The sequence below is a fragment of the Eurypyga helias genome, unplaced genomic scaffold (genome assembly GCF_000690775.1).
Source record: "Eurypyga helias isolate BGI_N326 unplaced genomic scaffold, ASM69077v1 scaffold25872, whole genome shotgun sequence".
NCBI lineage: Eukaryota > Metazoa > Chordata > Aves > Eurypygiformes > Eurypygidae > Eurypyga > Eurypyga helias.
This window is the reverse complement of record NW_010236984.1, coordinates 11,343-26,063: the sequence shown is the minus strand read 5'-3', so window position 1 is coordinate 26,063 and position 14,721 is coordinate 11,343. Positions and strand designations below refer to the sequence as shown.

The 14,721-nt window shown below is 40.6% G+C and overlaps 1 protein-coding gene across 1 annotated transcript in view; it reads right to left on the bottom strand.

The window, feature by feature from the left end:
- Nucleotides 1-71: 71 nt before the first annotated feature.
- Nucleotides 72-14,721, bottom strand: part of RC3H2 (ring finger and CCCH-type domains 2) — an 18,208-nt gene continuing 3,558 nt past the window's right edge. The window contains exons 4-20 of the mRNA XM_010147308.1: nucleotides 13,676-13,851; nucleotides 12,249-12,449; nucleotides 11,742-11,874; nucleotides 11,373-11,491; nucleotides 10,654-10,766; nucleotides 9,749-10,057; nucleotides 8,791-9,005; nucleotides 7,417-7,844; nucleotides 6,812-6,982; nucleotides 5,637-5,792; nucleotides 4,134-4,347; nucleotides 3,901-3,985; nucleotides 3,302-3,383; nucleotides 2,650-2,796; nucleotides 2,055-2,162; nucleotides 881-1,029; nucleotides 72-270 (exon numbers count right to left, since the gene is read on the bottom strand). Coding sequence (XP_010145610.1) covers nucleotides 72-270; nucleotides 881-1,029; nucleotides 2,055-2,162; nucleotides 2,650-2,796; nucleotides 3,302-3,383; nucleotides 3,901-3,985; nucleotides 4,134-4,347; nucleotides 5,637-5,792; nucleotides 6,812-6,982; nucleotides 7,417-7,844; nucleotides 8,791-9,005; nucleotides 9,749-10,057; nucleotides 10,654-10,766; nucleotides 11,373-11,491; nucleotides 11,742-11,874; nucleotides 12,249-12,449; nucleotides 13,676-13,851 — 3,005 coding nt within the window. The remainder of the gene's footprint in view (nucleotides 271-880; nucleotides 1,030-2,054; nucleotides 2,163-2,649; nucleotides 2,797-3,301; nucleotides 3,384-3,900; nucleotides 3,986-4,133; nucleotides 4,348-5,636; nucleotides 5,793-6,811; nucleotides 6,983-7,416; nucleotides 7,845-8,790; nucleotides 9,006-9,748; nucleotides 10,058-10,653; nucleotides 10,767-11,372; nucleotides 11,492-11,741; nucleotides 11,875-12,248; nucleotides 12,450-13,675; nucleotides 13,852-14,721) is intronic.

Here is a 14,721-nt window from a genome sequence, read left to right as displayed (position 1 = left end):
ATATTATATATATAAAAAGCTAGTGTAAATGCTTCCATGGTGTGGTCACAAGCTGGAAAGATGAATGCCTTTCAGCTGTTAACCATCCTGCCATTTGCAACAGGCTTTAAAAAGTCATTTTTATCCTCAGACATAATGTGAGCAGTTTTCAAAATGAGGCTGCCAACACTGACTGATGTGCTGATGGGCAGGCAGCTTGCATTGCTAACAGATGTTGTGATCGGCTGACTGAAGCAAGAAGTTACGGGCAGGATTGTTTTCTGCTCCTCCCTGAGGAGAAAAATAAGTTACACAAATATTAAACAAGTACATGCACAAGTATCCGGAACTGAATTGTGTGCATTAAATAAATACTGACATAAACTCGTTTTTAGCAACAGGCTAAACATCTTCGTATGGAACGGTACGCTCAAGGTCTTAAATGCAGTCTGCCTCATCTTCAAAGGCTGCATTACACATTAAAGACTACAGAACATACAAACCTAAAATAGTGTATCTTTAAAACTACCTCTCTATGGAGATTTGTGCAAACAGTATGACACTTAACCTTCTGAAGTTTTCCTTAATTTCTGTTCGCTATAAAAATATTTTGCATTTTTTGCTTACTGAATGCGAAAGGTGTTTTTTAACAGCTGTGACACGTTTCGGTATATACGATGACAACAACGCATACAAACAATGGTACCATCCTGTGGCTTTCATATTTGCGACCTAATTCTATTTCTGAACAGGTTCTTCTTACTTGACCGTGTCTACACAACGCAGATGTCTAATCCAAGTCTGAGTAGTACGTAGTTCATCCTCAACAATCATGTTTCAACTACTCTGATGCTGCTGTTTGTCTAACACTGGCAGACACTGCTGTTTGTCTAACACTCACAGAATCACAAGGTCTTCACCTAAACTTTGTCTCTTCTGTTCCATTGATTCCTTCTGGTGCTGCTTCAGTGGATGCCCGTTCTCTACAGTTGTTCCATTGAGTAGCTGATCATCTTGAGAACTAATACCTAGCTGTATATCCAGAATCTCCTACAGGAGAAAAGGAGAAATGTCCATCAATACTCTTGCTACCAGATTTAAATTTTTCTATTATGGTCCACTACATAAAGCTAATGGAAATGGGAACCTCATCGTAAGACTCCTTGATTTTTATTTCATGCTACTGGAATGTCTGCTGCATTTTACTATAGGGAAAATAATTATTCAAAGATGGCAGTGAATGACAACAGGACTATAAACTTCAGTTGCTAAAAAATGATTTCTCATCTGAGATACGAAAGAGGCAATAAAGACAGTGAGAGCTGTTTCAACAGTCAAGGGTAGAGGAAAGGCTAAGGATAAAGGCCCCTTCTATCCATCTAATGGCAATTCACACTACAGCACTGCATCACATTCCACAGGCAGAGCAAACAAAAGCTACAGCCAATACTGGAGTGTGTTATGGAATATGTTCCAGATAAAAACCTTAATTTCTTTTAGGTGTACGATGCTTTAAGAAAAGAACAATTGATCCTAATGCTTGGAGTGAACACCAGAACGTTTTACCACTCCACAGCAATGGGGAAAATAGCCTAGACAAAACTGGGGCAGATACACAGAATCACAAAAAATGAAGAAGTGAAAACAGAAGACTGGATTACAGTAATTTAAATGACTTTCTATTAGGATCAGGCGAGCACAAAGTTTAAATTAAATGCTCACATTTACACGTAAAACATTCTGAACTACAGTTTCACCACTGGAGGGGAAGGGGAAAGGAACAGACTCCCCACCCTTACTAACGCCCTCAGAAGAGCAAAACGCTGGAAGCTATCACAGAGAACACGGTGAGCAGGCTTTTAACGTGGGTAATACTAACAGCCAGCTATCTGAGGGAGAAGGATGAGACCCCTAGTGATAAAATAAGGCAGATGTTTGGGATCACTGCAGAGACTAAACCAGAAGGCTTTGCTACCAACATAATCTACTAATTCACAAAGAAATTGTGTAAGGTTGTTTAATAGCTAGTGGAATGACCCAGTGACCTCTCTAGGTGCACCCATTTTTGTACTTACTTCTATCTGTTCACCTTGCCCATCAGGTTCATCTGTATCAAGGGCTGACAGCTCCAATTCAATGTCTCGGTCTGGCTTTGTATCTGCACAGTCTTCAGTATAATCAGCCTAAAAAAAGAGAAGTATGTATGTTCTGTAAATATCAAGTTGGCTTTTTACCTGCTTCACACAACACTCAAGTATTAAAGTGAAAACAAAAGATGCATTTCTAGGACACATTTCTACAACAGGAAAGAGCTAGACACAAACAGAACTTTGGGCATAGACAATACAGGATACGAAGCTGATTCTAATCACATTAAAGTACTGAAACACAGAGATAAAATGAATACTGAAGTAGAAATTTCTCATCAGGATGTTCAGATTTATAACGTGCAAGTAGAACAAAAACTAATGATTGCATGACAATGGATTGTCACATTCTTCCCATCTCATAAATGGATGTATGACTGGTGCAGCAACTTGATCTCAGAGATAACTTGGTGCAACAGTGACTAGTACATAGTGTGTTACAAATATTTAGGAATGTTAAAACTAATGTCTGCATGCATATATATAGCAAAAAAGCTCAAAATATTTGTTTCATCCCAATTACCCCTTTCTTTACCTCACCATTCCTCAAATCGATTTCCTTGCTTAAAAGATTTAAGGTAAGGCGACTGCCTTCATCTAGAGAATTCCACTTCTGTTGCATGGCTAGTGCATTCGCCTCTCTCTGAAGTAATAAGGAGTTACTTTTGGCCTATGGAAACAAACATAGCAGTTACCAACAACTACACTTAAACCGTGTATTGTCAAACGGCAAAACAAACCAGTTTACAATAACGAACAGTTCTCTCGCTAGATGGGTAACTGTGTGCTCCTTTAATGCACCACATTTATTTTCACAGAATTGTTCAGGTTGGACCACCCGTTAACCCAGCACTGCCGAGGCCGCCCCTCGTCCCCAAGCCTGTAGCACTGTGTGGGGCTGTGGTGGCCCAAGTGCAGGCTGCATTTGCTGACATTTATCAGGCCCACCACTTTCTCCCAAAAATGGTCTTACTGCTGCCAATGGAACAGCTCAGGTTAGCAGTCCTTATGCATCATACCATGTGTTGCAGTATGACTATCCAGTTAAGTCACTGATCATTTTGTTAACTGTACTATTTTCTGTAGGCTACACTAAGAAAATTTATTTTAAATCCTTTTACCAAATCACTTTTTCTTAATTAAAAGAAACCACATGGTATAATATGTGATCTTACCTGCTGTAATTCAATACTCAATAAGTCTCCAGTGCTGGAATGCTTCCTGTGACCAGACAAATCGGTAACTATGAACCTGTCCCTTTAAGAGAAAGAAGGCAAAACTAGGAATTAACCACATTATCTACATCAAAGGCCCCCCAGAATGTCACTAGTCTATCAATGCTAGATTTTTGGACAAAAACCGTGTGACTAAGATAACATGCTCTTTGTTTTCATTGGGGCTCACAACACCCCAAGGGATTATACGAAGAACGTCTGTATTTCACACATGGGTAAGATGTGGCAAGAAAACTTGAGAGAAACTACTCAAGGTTGCAGATTCTGACATGACAGCTTGGCAGTTCCTGACTCCAGTTCTTTGATTATGTCTCAAGAGAGACGCTAGTAGTAATTGGGTATTATTAGTGGTATTAATTATTAAAGACTACACAAGTTTTAATGTAGTTTTTCCAAGGCTTTATACTGGATAGGAAAAAAATCTTTTACTTCAAAATTAAGGATATCTATTAATAGATCCAGATTTCCCCCCCACACTCAGGATTTTGAAGAACAAACTATAAAAAATGCTTTAGCAGAACACAAAGTGAAGCCCATACCGTTCTGCGTAACGTGCCGATGAAGCAGAATCTGAGCCATAGGCACTCCATCGTGAGTCAACAGCATTGACGTAAGGGACATAATCTGTAATAAATTGAGATACCATTATCTTCCCTGTTCTTAAAGTGGGATATGTAGGTATTTTAGCTCTTTGCATCTCCTCTGCAGTAGTGAGCATGAAGAGGATGCTCATGATGCACACTATATTGTCATACAGAGCCTGGACTTGTACCTGATACACTGATGGGCTTTGTAGCACTTCCTTGGGAAGCAGTGGCCTGAATAGGATCCGTTGTGTGATAACCCGTGCGGGATGACCTGGAGATTGCACCCCACTTGGAGATGATGGGTCCATCACTAAAGGGGATTATAGGATCTTCTTCCTTTGCCCTTCTCTGAGTTTCAAATAAATGCACTCTTCTTTTAACATCCCCACTGTCCAAATCCTACATGTTCAGGAGACAGAAGAAGATTCATGGACTCAGTTGGGTTATTCAGATTATTCAGTTGGCCAGTAAGTTTCTGATTATTGTTGCTGGATATATGCTGAAAAATCTATCCAACTAGAGAGCCAAAATGGGCTGCAGTGACTGAACTACTGACCTTTTAATGTCAAACTGACTATCAGAAAGTTAGTGCCAGTGCACTAGAACAATTTTCCTTTTCCAGGCTTGTGTTTCCAGGCAGAAAAAGTTCCAGTATGCTTTAAGGTCCTTCAGTACCCTTTCCTACACTTGAAGGAGGCAGTGTCAAAGACAGATTGGGATGAGATTTGGTTACACTCATTTCTTTCAATTACTTTTTCTTCTGTCATGGAAATTGGGTGATAGAAAAAAGATTTATTTTCACAGATTTGTTTGCATTAAACTCTTTATTAGAGAAGACTGTGCCTTCCAACCAAGTGAAGAGGTGTCTACGAGGATAGTTCATACAGATTCTCTGGGGGTGCAAAGCAGCCAAGATTAAGTTCATGCTGATCATCCTGGGTCCACAGTACTTCAACTTCTCTCTGGGAGTGTATATTGCTCTTGGGATTGACTTCAAATTAAGCGTTTTCCAAAACAACGGCACTGTAACAGGCCTTAGAATCCTGAAAAGGCCAGTGATTCATTCATACAGGATGGACTATTGCGCTTAAGCCAAAGAGGAAATGTGTTTCTGCAATGGAAGCACCTGCTCTGAGCTGGCCCCACCGACCCTGTATCAACCAGACAAGCCTGCTGCTGCAACGTATCCTGAGACAATTTTAGAAGCCTCAGAAATGGTAAGGATGCAGGTGTACACACACATGTGTACACACAGACATTTACATAGAAGAACTCTGAGCAGGGACAAACCAAATTAAGAAGTCAAAATATTTGATCCCATCCTAATCATCAGAGAACACTTGTAAAATTAATGAATTCTTACCAGTTTACAGACCAAATATTTACACCAAATATTTTGACTATAATTTTGATTTACAGAGCTCTGTTATTAAAATAGTATTTTTCAGACACCTGAGAATTTCATTCATGGCACTACATTCAGTCACTGAAGTAAATACATCGTTTATTTACAAAACTGGGAAATGATGGCACAAATTACCTCAAATGTGGAGAACTGCTTTAAAATACCAAGAATAGAAGCTATCAACTTCAAAAAAAAGAAAGAAAAGAGCTTGCTTAACCCAACAGAAGACACGTGGCATGTAAGCATCATTACACTAGTGAGATAACATGCAGAAAACCCCTACCATTAACACGGCATTTGAATTGGCAATCACATCCTTGGGCTCTGAGTCGATAGCATTTATACAAGAGCCAATAGTGCCACAAGACCACGGTGAATAGTGAGAGAGATGGTCTTCCTCAAATTTAGTTCCACTCAAATCACTGACACTCTCTGAGAACTACGGAAAAATGAATAAATAAGCAGTGAATAATAAAAACAGGGAATTCAGTCTTAAAATAAGAAAAGACATTTACTGCTATTTAATTAAATTATCTCAAGAGTCAATCAAGGAGCTCTAGCCATATTCCAGCTTTGCCACTGCACATAACTGCCTGGTCTGACAAGATGAGAGACTGAAATCAGTGTCACTGTGTTAGTGGCAGGTTTCTTCAGGCAAATACCTGCAGTAATTAAACTGAGAGGAAGCCATACATTAAGGGAAAATGTGTAAGCCAGTGGTAGATAGAAGTATGACCTGGAAACCTCCAGCCTGAGTGAAAAGAACTAAATCCTGATCTGCCCTGAATGCACCCGTAGGGACTTCATGTACCTTACAGGACCTTTTCTGAATAATCGCAGTATAGCACCTCAAACATCAACAGAACTGTCAAACCACAGCAAAGAGTGCTTGGCACTGTGGTTCCTGAATTAGTTTCTTGGATGCATTTAATTTACACATAGAGAAAGTAAGTATCACAAGATATTTTTCTTCTTTAAATGCACACCAACTCTATTTATTGAGTTTCCACTCTTGCTTACAGAATTTATGCCCTAAGCACACAGTGTTCTACCAATGCCCTTCGCCACTTTCTGCGGAACTTGACAAGCACTTACAGCTTGATTCAGTCTAATAATGCCATTTGGAGTATAAAAGAGAAAGTCCTTCTTAATGGAAAACAATTGTTGTTCCCCACCCAAAAACCTGGAGGTTCACAAAGCTAGTTCAATGAAATCAAAATTTCCTTCAGTGAGGGTAAACTGAATCACTTTTCCACTTAATTTTTTTTCAGCAATCATGTTTAGCGTCACCTTAATAGACATAAAACCGAATGCATTCCTTATTAGATATTGCTTCCCTTTAGCCAAAATATTAATCTTATGAAAACCAGACGGCAGGTAGAAATTCTTTACTAGAAATATTACACGGCATCTTACAGAAACAGGAAGGGAAAATAAAGAATTTCTTAGGCTTCCCACCTCTGTGCTGAAATCTACGCTGAAGAGAGGAGAAGGTGGAGTTGGAGATGGTGTTGCCATAGGAAGGGTTGACGATACCAGAGGAGCTTTCTGCGTGTGGTACTGTGCCCATTGCTCCGGCTTCCGTCTTAACTGCTCATCATAACCAGTCTTCAAATGACCACAAGGCTCCTAGCAATAATAAATACAGAACTGTGTATCCTATCATCCTCTAACCAGAAGGGAAATACTTGCAGGTGACACATGTGGACCCCCAAATTCCCTTGGGTCTAACCTTCCACTGGTATTCTCAGAAGAATTTCACAAGTATCTAGGGGAGAACCTGGCCGATGTACGGCAACTCAAATCTTAAATATGCAATTAATTCAAGCAGCATGCATGGGAATTAAAGAGGCAGAGGGGCTCTGGTCCTAACCCAGATTAGAGTGGTCTGTTTTACAAGCCCATTTTATTAAGGTTGAAACCAAGAACTTTGTGCAGGTCTCATGTCTTGACTGCTGTAACTCCAAAGAAACAGAAGCACTCTGTGCTAATTATTTACCAACTCTTCAGACATGACTGTCAGAATCAAGACTACATCCCTCTCCTTTCTGGCTCTCACTTACCCTTGGTAAAGGCACAGTCCTCTGCTCGTTTGGAGGTTGACAAGCCACAGAGTAATACCCATCCAGAGAGTTGTATCTCTCACGTAATGAAGTCTGATAGACAGATGAGTGCATCACATCCATGGGAGGTAAAGAATTGCTCCTAATAATATCATCTCGTGGGTACATCTGCGGGCGCCAGATGCGCCTGCTGTCATAAACTGGAGCATACATTCCAGAAGGGACAGGAGGAACTGGTCCATACGGCTGCGGAGGAGGAGGTTGGTAAGGAGAATTCAGTCGATCTCGAGGGGGAAATGTACTGTAATGATCGGCATATGGCACGGAAGCAGGTGGGAGGGAGGATTCTGGAACGTTATTGGACCTCACAAAGCGAGGAACACAGGGAGCCACACCAGCTGGTACTGTTGGAGGTGGTGGATAATATCCTTAAAAATTGGAAAAAGGCATATTTAATGTAACCACAAATGACCCAGAATCTTACACCTTCTAATACGGTAAATAGTGCTAATTATCTACCTTTAGAGAACGAAGAGTCACACTCTACAACCCGATCATTTTACTGTGGAATATGATTTCACCTATGACAACCATATCTGCAGACGTAGTGCTGACCCTTTACCACCTTAAGCCAACTGGAAAAGGGAGTTTCTGCCATTGCTCCTTATACTGTGGTGTAACTAGGTGACTGAAAAGGCAGCATCTTAAGAACATCTTTATAGAGGAAGTTAAAATAGTTCTCTCTAAAAAAGAAAACTATATTGCTTAAAAAAATAATCCAAAGATCCATAAATAACCATTTCACACTTGGCTTACTATTGTTCCTTTGGAGGGAATTGTCTGAACACCTCTACCTTGTGTGTTGAGAACTTGTAAATGACCCAGTGTTAGAACACCTAATTGCTTGAATATAAACGTGCATATTGTAACCTAAAAGGATGACTGAAACCTTTCAAAAACATTTAGGCAAGCACAAAGGTGTGTAAGTCTCGCAGCAGAATCATGCTATACCACTGAATCTGAATCCTGTCTGTGGATACCCTCACAGACAGGGCACGAGATGAGCAAGCCTAAATAAATACAATTAACTGCTAACAAAGGAAAAAGCAGATGAAAGACCTTGAAGTTCAAGTTCTTCTGGATACTGATGTACAAGTTGCATAACATACACAGAGACAAGAACCACCAACACTGGGAGCAAACTCCAGGTCCCTCCCATATTCTGCAATGGGCCAAATTAGTATTCCATTAAGTGAAGATTCAGCTAATATTAAAAAAAATTAAAAATCCACAAACCTAAGTTATTTCGCCAGATAAGCCTGAAAGCTGAGGAAAGTTCAGAGCTACTTCCGGTTCAGTGCTGATCTCACTCACCTGTCTGCGGGTACTGTGGAACTTCATATGACAGCTGAGTTCTGGGGTCTTGGAAATATTGAACATTATCAGAATGTGGAGGGTAGACAGGTACTCTGGGAACAAACGGGCTGGATTTTGGAGGCACAGAATTAACTTCTGTTCCAATATTAGGAGGACCAGCTGAGGTAGCTGCTGCCTGGCTTACAGGAGTCTTGGGTGGAGAACCAATTTTACTGAAAAGGATTACCAAGAAATCATTAAGCAGATCGTTACTTACTTCAGTTAGTCATCTCTTCGTATACACTCCCATGTAATGCGGAAATTCAGGCCACATATTTCCTCTGGAATTTTAGTTTTCATACCCCAAACTAATACTACTGCTACATCTCAGACTTTTTCCTAAGAGAACTCAAACATGGACAAGAATGTTTCAGTATGCACCCAGAAGCTTACACACCACTTGTAAGTGTATTCTGGCAAAGACAAAGGCTTTGAAGAGTTATTTAGAAGCTCAGTGCTTCCTGGAGAAGTATCTAAAAAGGGAAAACCCCCAAAACTAGAAGGTTTCCAGGATCATTAAGGGCCTACGCACTACATGCACCTTTCCTGGCTTCAGGAAATGCCACATTTTGAGTGTCAGATTTTTGTTTCATCATTTATGTAATAACCCAATAGTATGTAAGATACCAGGCTGAGAACAACAGGATAAAGGGAGAGATTTACCAGTTTATCTATATTGTACAGGAGTACACAACAGCTAAACAACCAATGCTGGCTCTGACAACTTGAATCCAGAGACTGTGTAATGATATCTGCACTGCAGTACAAGATCTTACACAACTCTGCAGCGAGTGAGCACCAGCAACAACAGCAAACCAGGACCAGAATTCACTCTGTTGTTTGCCATCCACTGACTCCATGACAACCTAAAAGCAAAATGCTGTGAGTGGTTACCATTACAAAAAAAGTTACCTACTTTTCAGGTAGTGATTCTGTAGGGGATCCAGAAACACTCTGGCCATTGGCTCCAGTCTTCCCTCCCTTCTTGGTGTTCTCCAAAGCTCTCAGGGAGGTGTCCGCACAGCGAGGGATCAGCTGAGGAACACCACTTTCTAGACTAGCTATTCCATTAGTACTTGGCACCATCTTCCCTGTTGCCTCAGGGCTGCCTATGACAGAAATCACGTTTCCTGTTGTGGTTGAGACGGTGCTATTTACGCCAACTTTATTTAGAAGGGGGAATGTTCTCACTGTTGCACTGATTTTTTTGTTCCTCAAGCGATACCTATACATAAACACACATACAAAAGACAATTTAAAAAGTGCTTATTGTGAGCTTTACGGTATTTGTAAAACTGGCAAAAGGAAGGGATTGAGAGGAACATGGTATCTGTAATTTACACGACTTCAAAAACTGGTGCTTATTTTCAGCAATCTGCAAACAGAACTTCAATGTCTTCCCTCTACCCAAAGATCATCTCTCTTCTCAGGAGATCCACTTCTGCAGTTCTTCAAAGATGGATTTGGGTGAAAACAGCTCCAAGAATGCACATGTTCCATACTGTTCAAATAACTCACTTCATGCCTTAATCTATTAAAATGTAATTAACATACTCTCTCTTGTAGGTGATCTAAGAAATTCCTGACAGACACAGAGTCTAGACTCAGTTTCAGGACAGGACATTTACTTCAATATGGAGTAAAATAAAAAATAAAAAGTCTGCAGACATTGCTTTACTATACCTTCAAATTCATGTAAAGAGTTGTCACTTGAAGCTATTCACAAACCCTTCCAAATGAATAAATGCATAGAAAAAACTGTTCTCAAAATTCTATTGCTTGGATTTAAATTATAAAGAAAAAAAAGTCTCCCACACTCACTTTTCAAGCTCTTCCTGAGAATGAGCAAATGTACAGTTTGTTCCTCTTGGACATCCTCCTTGCTGTCGAAGGTCTCGGCACATACTTGTTTTGTATTTGCTATTTGGTTGTGGCTTAAAAAAGAAAAACACCGCACAAGACGTTCTTCTTACAATCTAACATATGTTTACATCAAAATAGGCTTAAAAAGCACGTCATGACATGTTCCTACATTTTGCACCCTTAATCAGAAAACTAAGGAAATTTCCTGTTGATGGGCTAAGTACTACGCCACTGTATGATCTCACTACAGCAAGTCCTGCTGCATTCCATGTTCAGAAGTGTTAAGTTTTCAAAGCCTGAATGCAGTAAATAACAGTATCATCAATTATTCCACAGAAAAGGCCATAAATGTTTCAAATTAATAGTAATTTTTCCAAGCTGCATCTTTCAGTAAATGCACGTTTGTGCTGGTTTTAGTCAGGAAACAGTTAACTTCACAGTGGCTGGTATGAAGCTGGGTTTCTGAATCTACCCTGAGAAAAAGGTCTCTTTTTAGCTGCTGCTGGGGAGCGCCTGCACCAAACTCCAAGTCTTTCTCAGCTTCTGAGACTGCTGCTGTGTTCCCAACTTTCTTGCTACAAGCAGTGTAGGGGGGACACAGTTCAGACAGCTGACTTAAACGGACCGAAGGAGTATTTCGTTCCATAGCACGGCATGCAGTGACAGAATATAGTTACCTGTGGAGTCTCATGGCCTTTCCTACTGTAATTCTGAATGAAATCCACCAGCCCATGTACCACAGTCTTTACAGCAACCATTGCATTTTCCAGCTGCTCCCACGTTGGAGATGCTGCATCTTAAATTATTAAAAGCAGGGTTATCATTCTGTCAATAATTCCAGTAGTATCATAAATAAGAGGCAACTCTTCTAGTAACTCAAGACAACAAGTACAAGGACAGAACTCAGAGCGCCCTGAAGAAGAGTTTGTGATACATTATGTTAAATAATGGGACTTTTGAAACCAGAATGGAGGTTATCATCTTAATTTGCTAGATATTGGGGGGGGTGTGTGTCAATAAATGTTTAAAAAGCTTCATTTGCATACCTGGATTTGGATCTATGTTTGCCAGAAGCTCCAAATGAGGCCTCAGCCTATTTAAGTTTGCAGGATCCCCCGTGCGCTGCAAGACAATTGTCAATTCCTGTACGCTCTTTGCAAAAGACTCTGGAGATTGGAGCTGAAAACAAAGTGAGCGTTAGTGTGCTGCATCTTACAGTTTTGAACTACTAAACTTAAAAAGATGTTCATTACACTGATTCTTAAAGGCAATACGTAGTGTCTTCAGATGGCATAGAGTATCAGTGGAGAGAAATTTTATTTCTCAGCTCAGAATCTGCCCTATGAAGCTTCATCATAAGACACAAAAAACAGGAATTAATCTTAAACTACTGAAACCCAGAATGTCTTCATATGAAGAACACACTACAGTGGGGGAAAAAACCTTCATTCTAATTAATATTTAGTATAACTAAAGAAAAAAGTCAACTCTGAATTTTTATTACAAGATTTAATCTAATCCTACAAAGACAGTAAATCATCCCCTTAACGAACCTTGTCAATAATGGATTGCATGTGCGATTTATGTGCCAAGTCACCATAAAGAAGGGAAGACCATTGTTCTGGTGAGATTCGGAGTCCTGCTTCCATGGCAATGTGAACAATTTGAGCATCATGTTCTCTCCGCAAAGCCTCATAACTCCGAAACTCTTCTTTAAGTTGCATCAGAGAAGAATCTTCATCCCTTTTAGTGACCTAATCAACAATAATAGTTAAAATTCTTTTAACAAAAGATCTCAAAGCCCATCAGAAAAGACAAAAGTATTGCCTTGGTATGTTCATTATACACTTGATTTTCATCCATTCATCCTCTCAGCCAGCAGTGCACAGGCAGAGCAGCCAGCTCACCAACTTTTTACAGGATCACAGGTGCAAACCCATCCCAGCTCACTGCTTCCAATTAGAAAAGTAATTACATTTATGTTATGGGAGGTAGCAGTTCTACTAGTAGATTTTGCTATGTAATATTAAAGGATGACTTAAAGAAACAGGAACGCCTCTAGAAGTAACTTAAATAATAAAAAGGAAGAAAAAATTTAACGCTGACATTTAAAGAACAGAATATTTAACTGAGAGACCATTATAAATGTTAAGTAAAAATCTTGAGCTAACAGAAGATGTTTGTCATAAAGGAGAGCGACAGGTCTCATTATTTTAATGTTTAGTTTAATGATGTTGTGATAACCATTTTTTCTTTTTGAATCACAGGTAAAAAACAAGACCCATGAAATTAACTTCTCATTCTTCTCCAGATACAGAGTTGGGAATATTCAGTTGAAACAACCCACCTCTATATACAAAAACAAAGCACCTCTTCAATGCAAGGAGACAAAAGAAAACGGAGCGAGTGACCAATGCGTGGGAACACAACACCGCAGTCAGGCTCTGTGTGTAGTGACCCTCTCATGCGGGCCGCTGGGGCTGGGGAAGTTCCCAGGACTACAGTATTCCAAAAGTTTTCTTTAGAATGCGGGGATTGGATTCAAAGCTTTGAGAGCACCCAGGCCAGTATGGCACGTCTGGCCACGGCCAACTCATGAATCTAAATAAAATCAGATGTGATTTTATTCAAACACGTCAGTTCTTCCAGAAGCAGGCTAGGAGTGCCTACGGAGCCAGGCTTCACGTCTCGTTCAGGGGAGAACTTTCACAGAGTGGGCAGCAGTTGAAAATCAGGGCAATAATTCCAGAATCTATTCTGGCCAATTGCACATGTGACAATTTGTTCCTTCTACAGGGATTTTTAAATATCAAACAACCATTTCATGTCAGTTCGAGATAAAATCTTATAACCTACACAATTTAAATGCGTAGAAGCTGAATTTATGTAACATTTTACTGGTGAAAGATACTAATCCAAGGTAGGGTTCTGTGGCACTGCACTATTTCACAGTAACAAACTTCAAATATTGGTATTTTACCTTAAAGCATGATGCCCTATACAGTAGCTGCACAACATGACCAATGCTCGTTTTAGAGGCCTGAGGAAATCTTGGTTCTAGCCTTTGCACAACAAAAAGTACCAGAACTTTTCTTGAGAGTGCAGAGCCATCTTCCAGTGCCAGTAATACAAGTTTCAGTGCCTCCTCTTGCATAGCTTTAACACATGAAAATAAAATATAGGAAGTGAAATGTAGTGCCAGAAACCAGCAAGTTTATCACATATTAACACGGTAAGATGGAGCATCTGAATGATCTTGAATGTAATTCATTAATACTTTTTATTTCACAAATCATAAGCAAAACAAGCTTTCTAAACATTTTCAGAAATTTGCTAGTTTGGAGGAAGTATTTAGAATCACACAATGGTTTGGGGGGGAAGGAACCATCAAGCCCACCCAGTCCCACCCCTGCCATGGGCAGGGACACCTACCACTAGCCCAGGTTGCTCCAAGCCTCATCCAGCCTGGCCTTGGACACTCCCAGGGATGGGGCATCCACAGCTTCTCTGGGCAACCTGTCCCAGTGCCTCCCCACCCTCTGCGGGAAGAATTTCTTCCTGATGTCCCATCTCAATCTCCCTATTACAGTTTAAACCTGTTACCCCTTGTCCTGTCACTCCCTGCCCTTGGAAAAAGTCCCCCCCAGCTTTCCTGTAGCCCCCCTGGCACAGGAAGGGGCTCTAAGGTCTCCCCAGAGCCTTCCCTTCTCTAGGCTGAACACCCCAACTCTCTCAGCCTGTCCCCATGGCAGAGGGGCTCCAGGCCTCAGAGCATCTCTGTGGCCTCCTCTGGACTTGCTCCAACAGGTCCATGTCCTTCTGATGTTAGGGGTCCCAAAGTTGGATGGAGAACTACAGGTGAAGCTGCACAGAACAGAGGAGAAGAATCCTCTCCCTCAACCTGCTGGCCACACTTCTGATACAGCCCAGGATACGGTTGGCTTTCTGGGCTGCCAGCGCACACGGCCGGCTCATGTCCAGCTTTTCATCCACCAGTATCCCAAGTCCTTCTCCTCACGGCTGTTC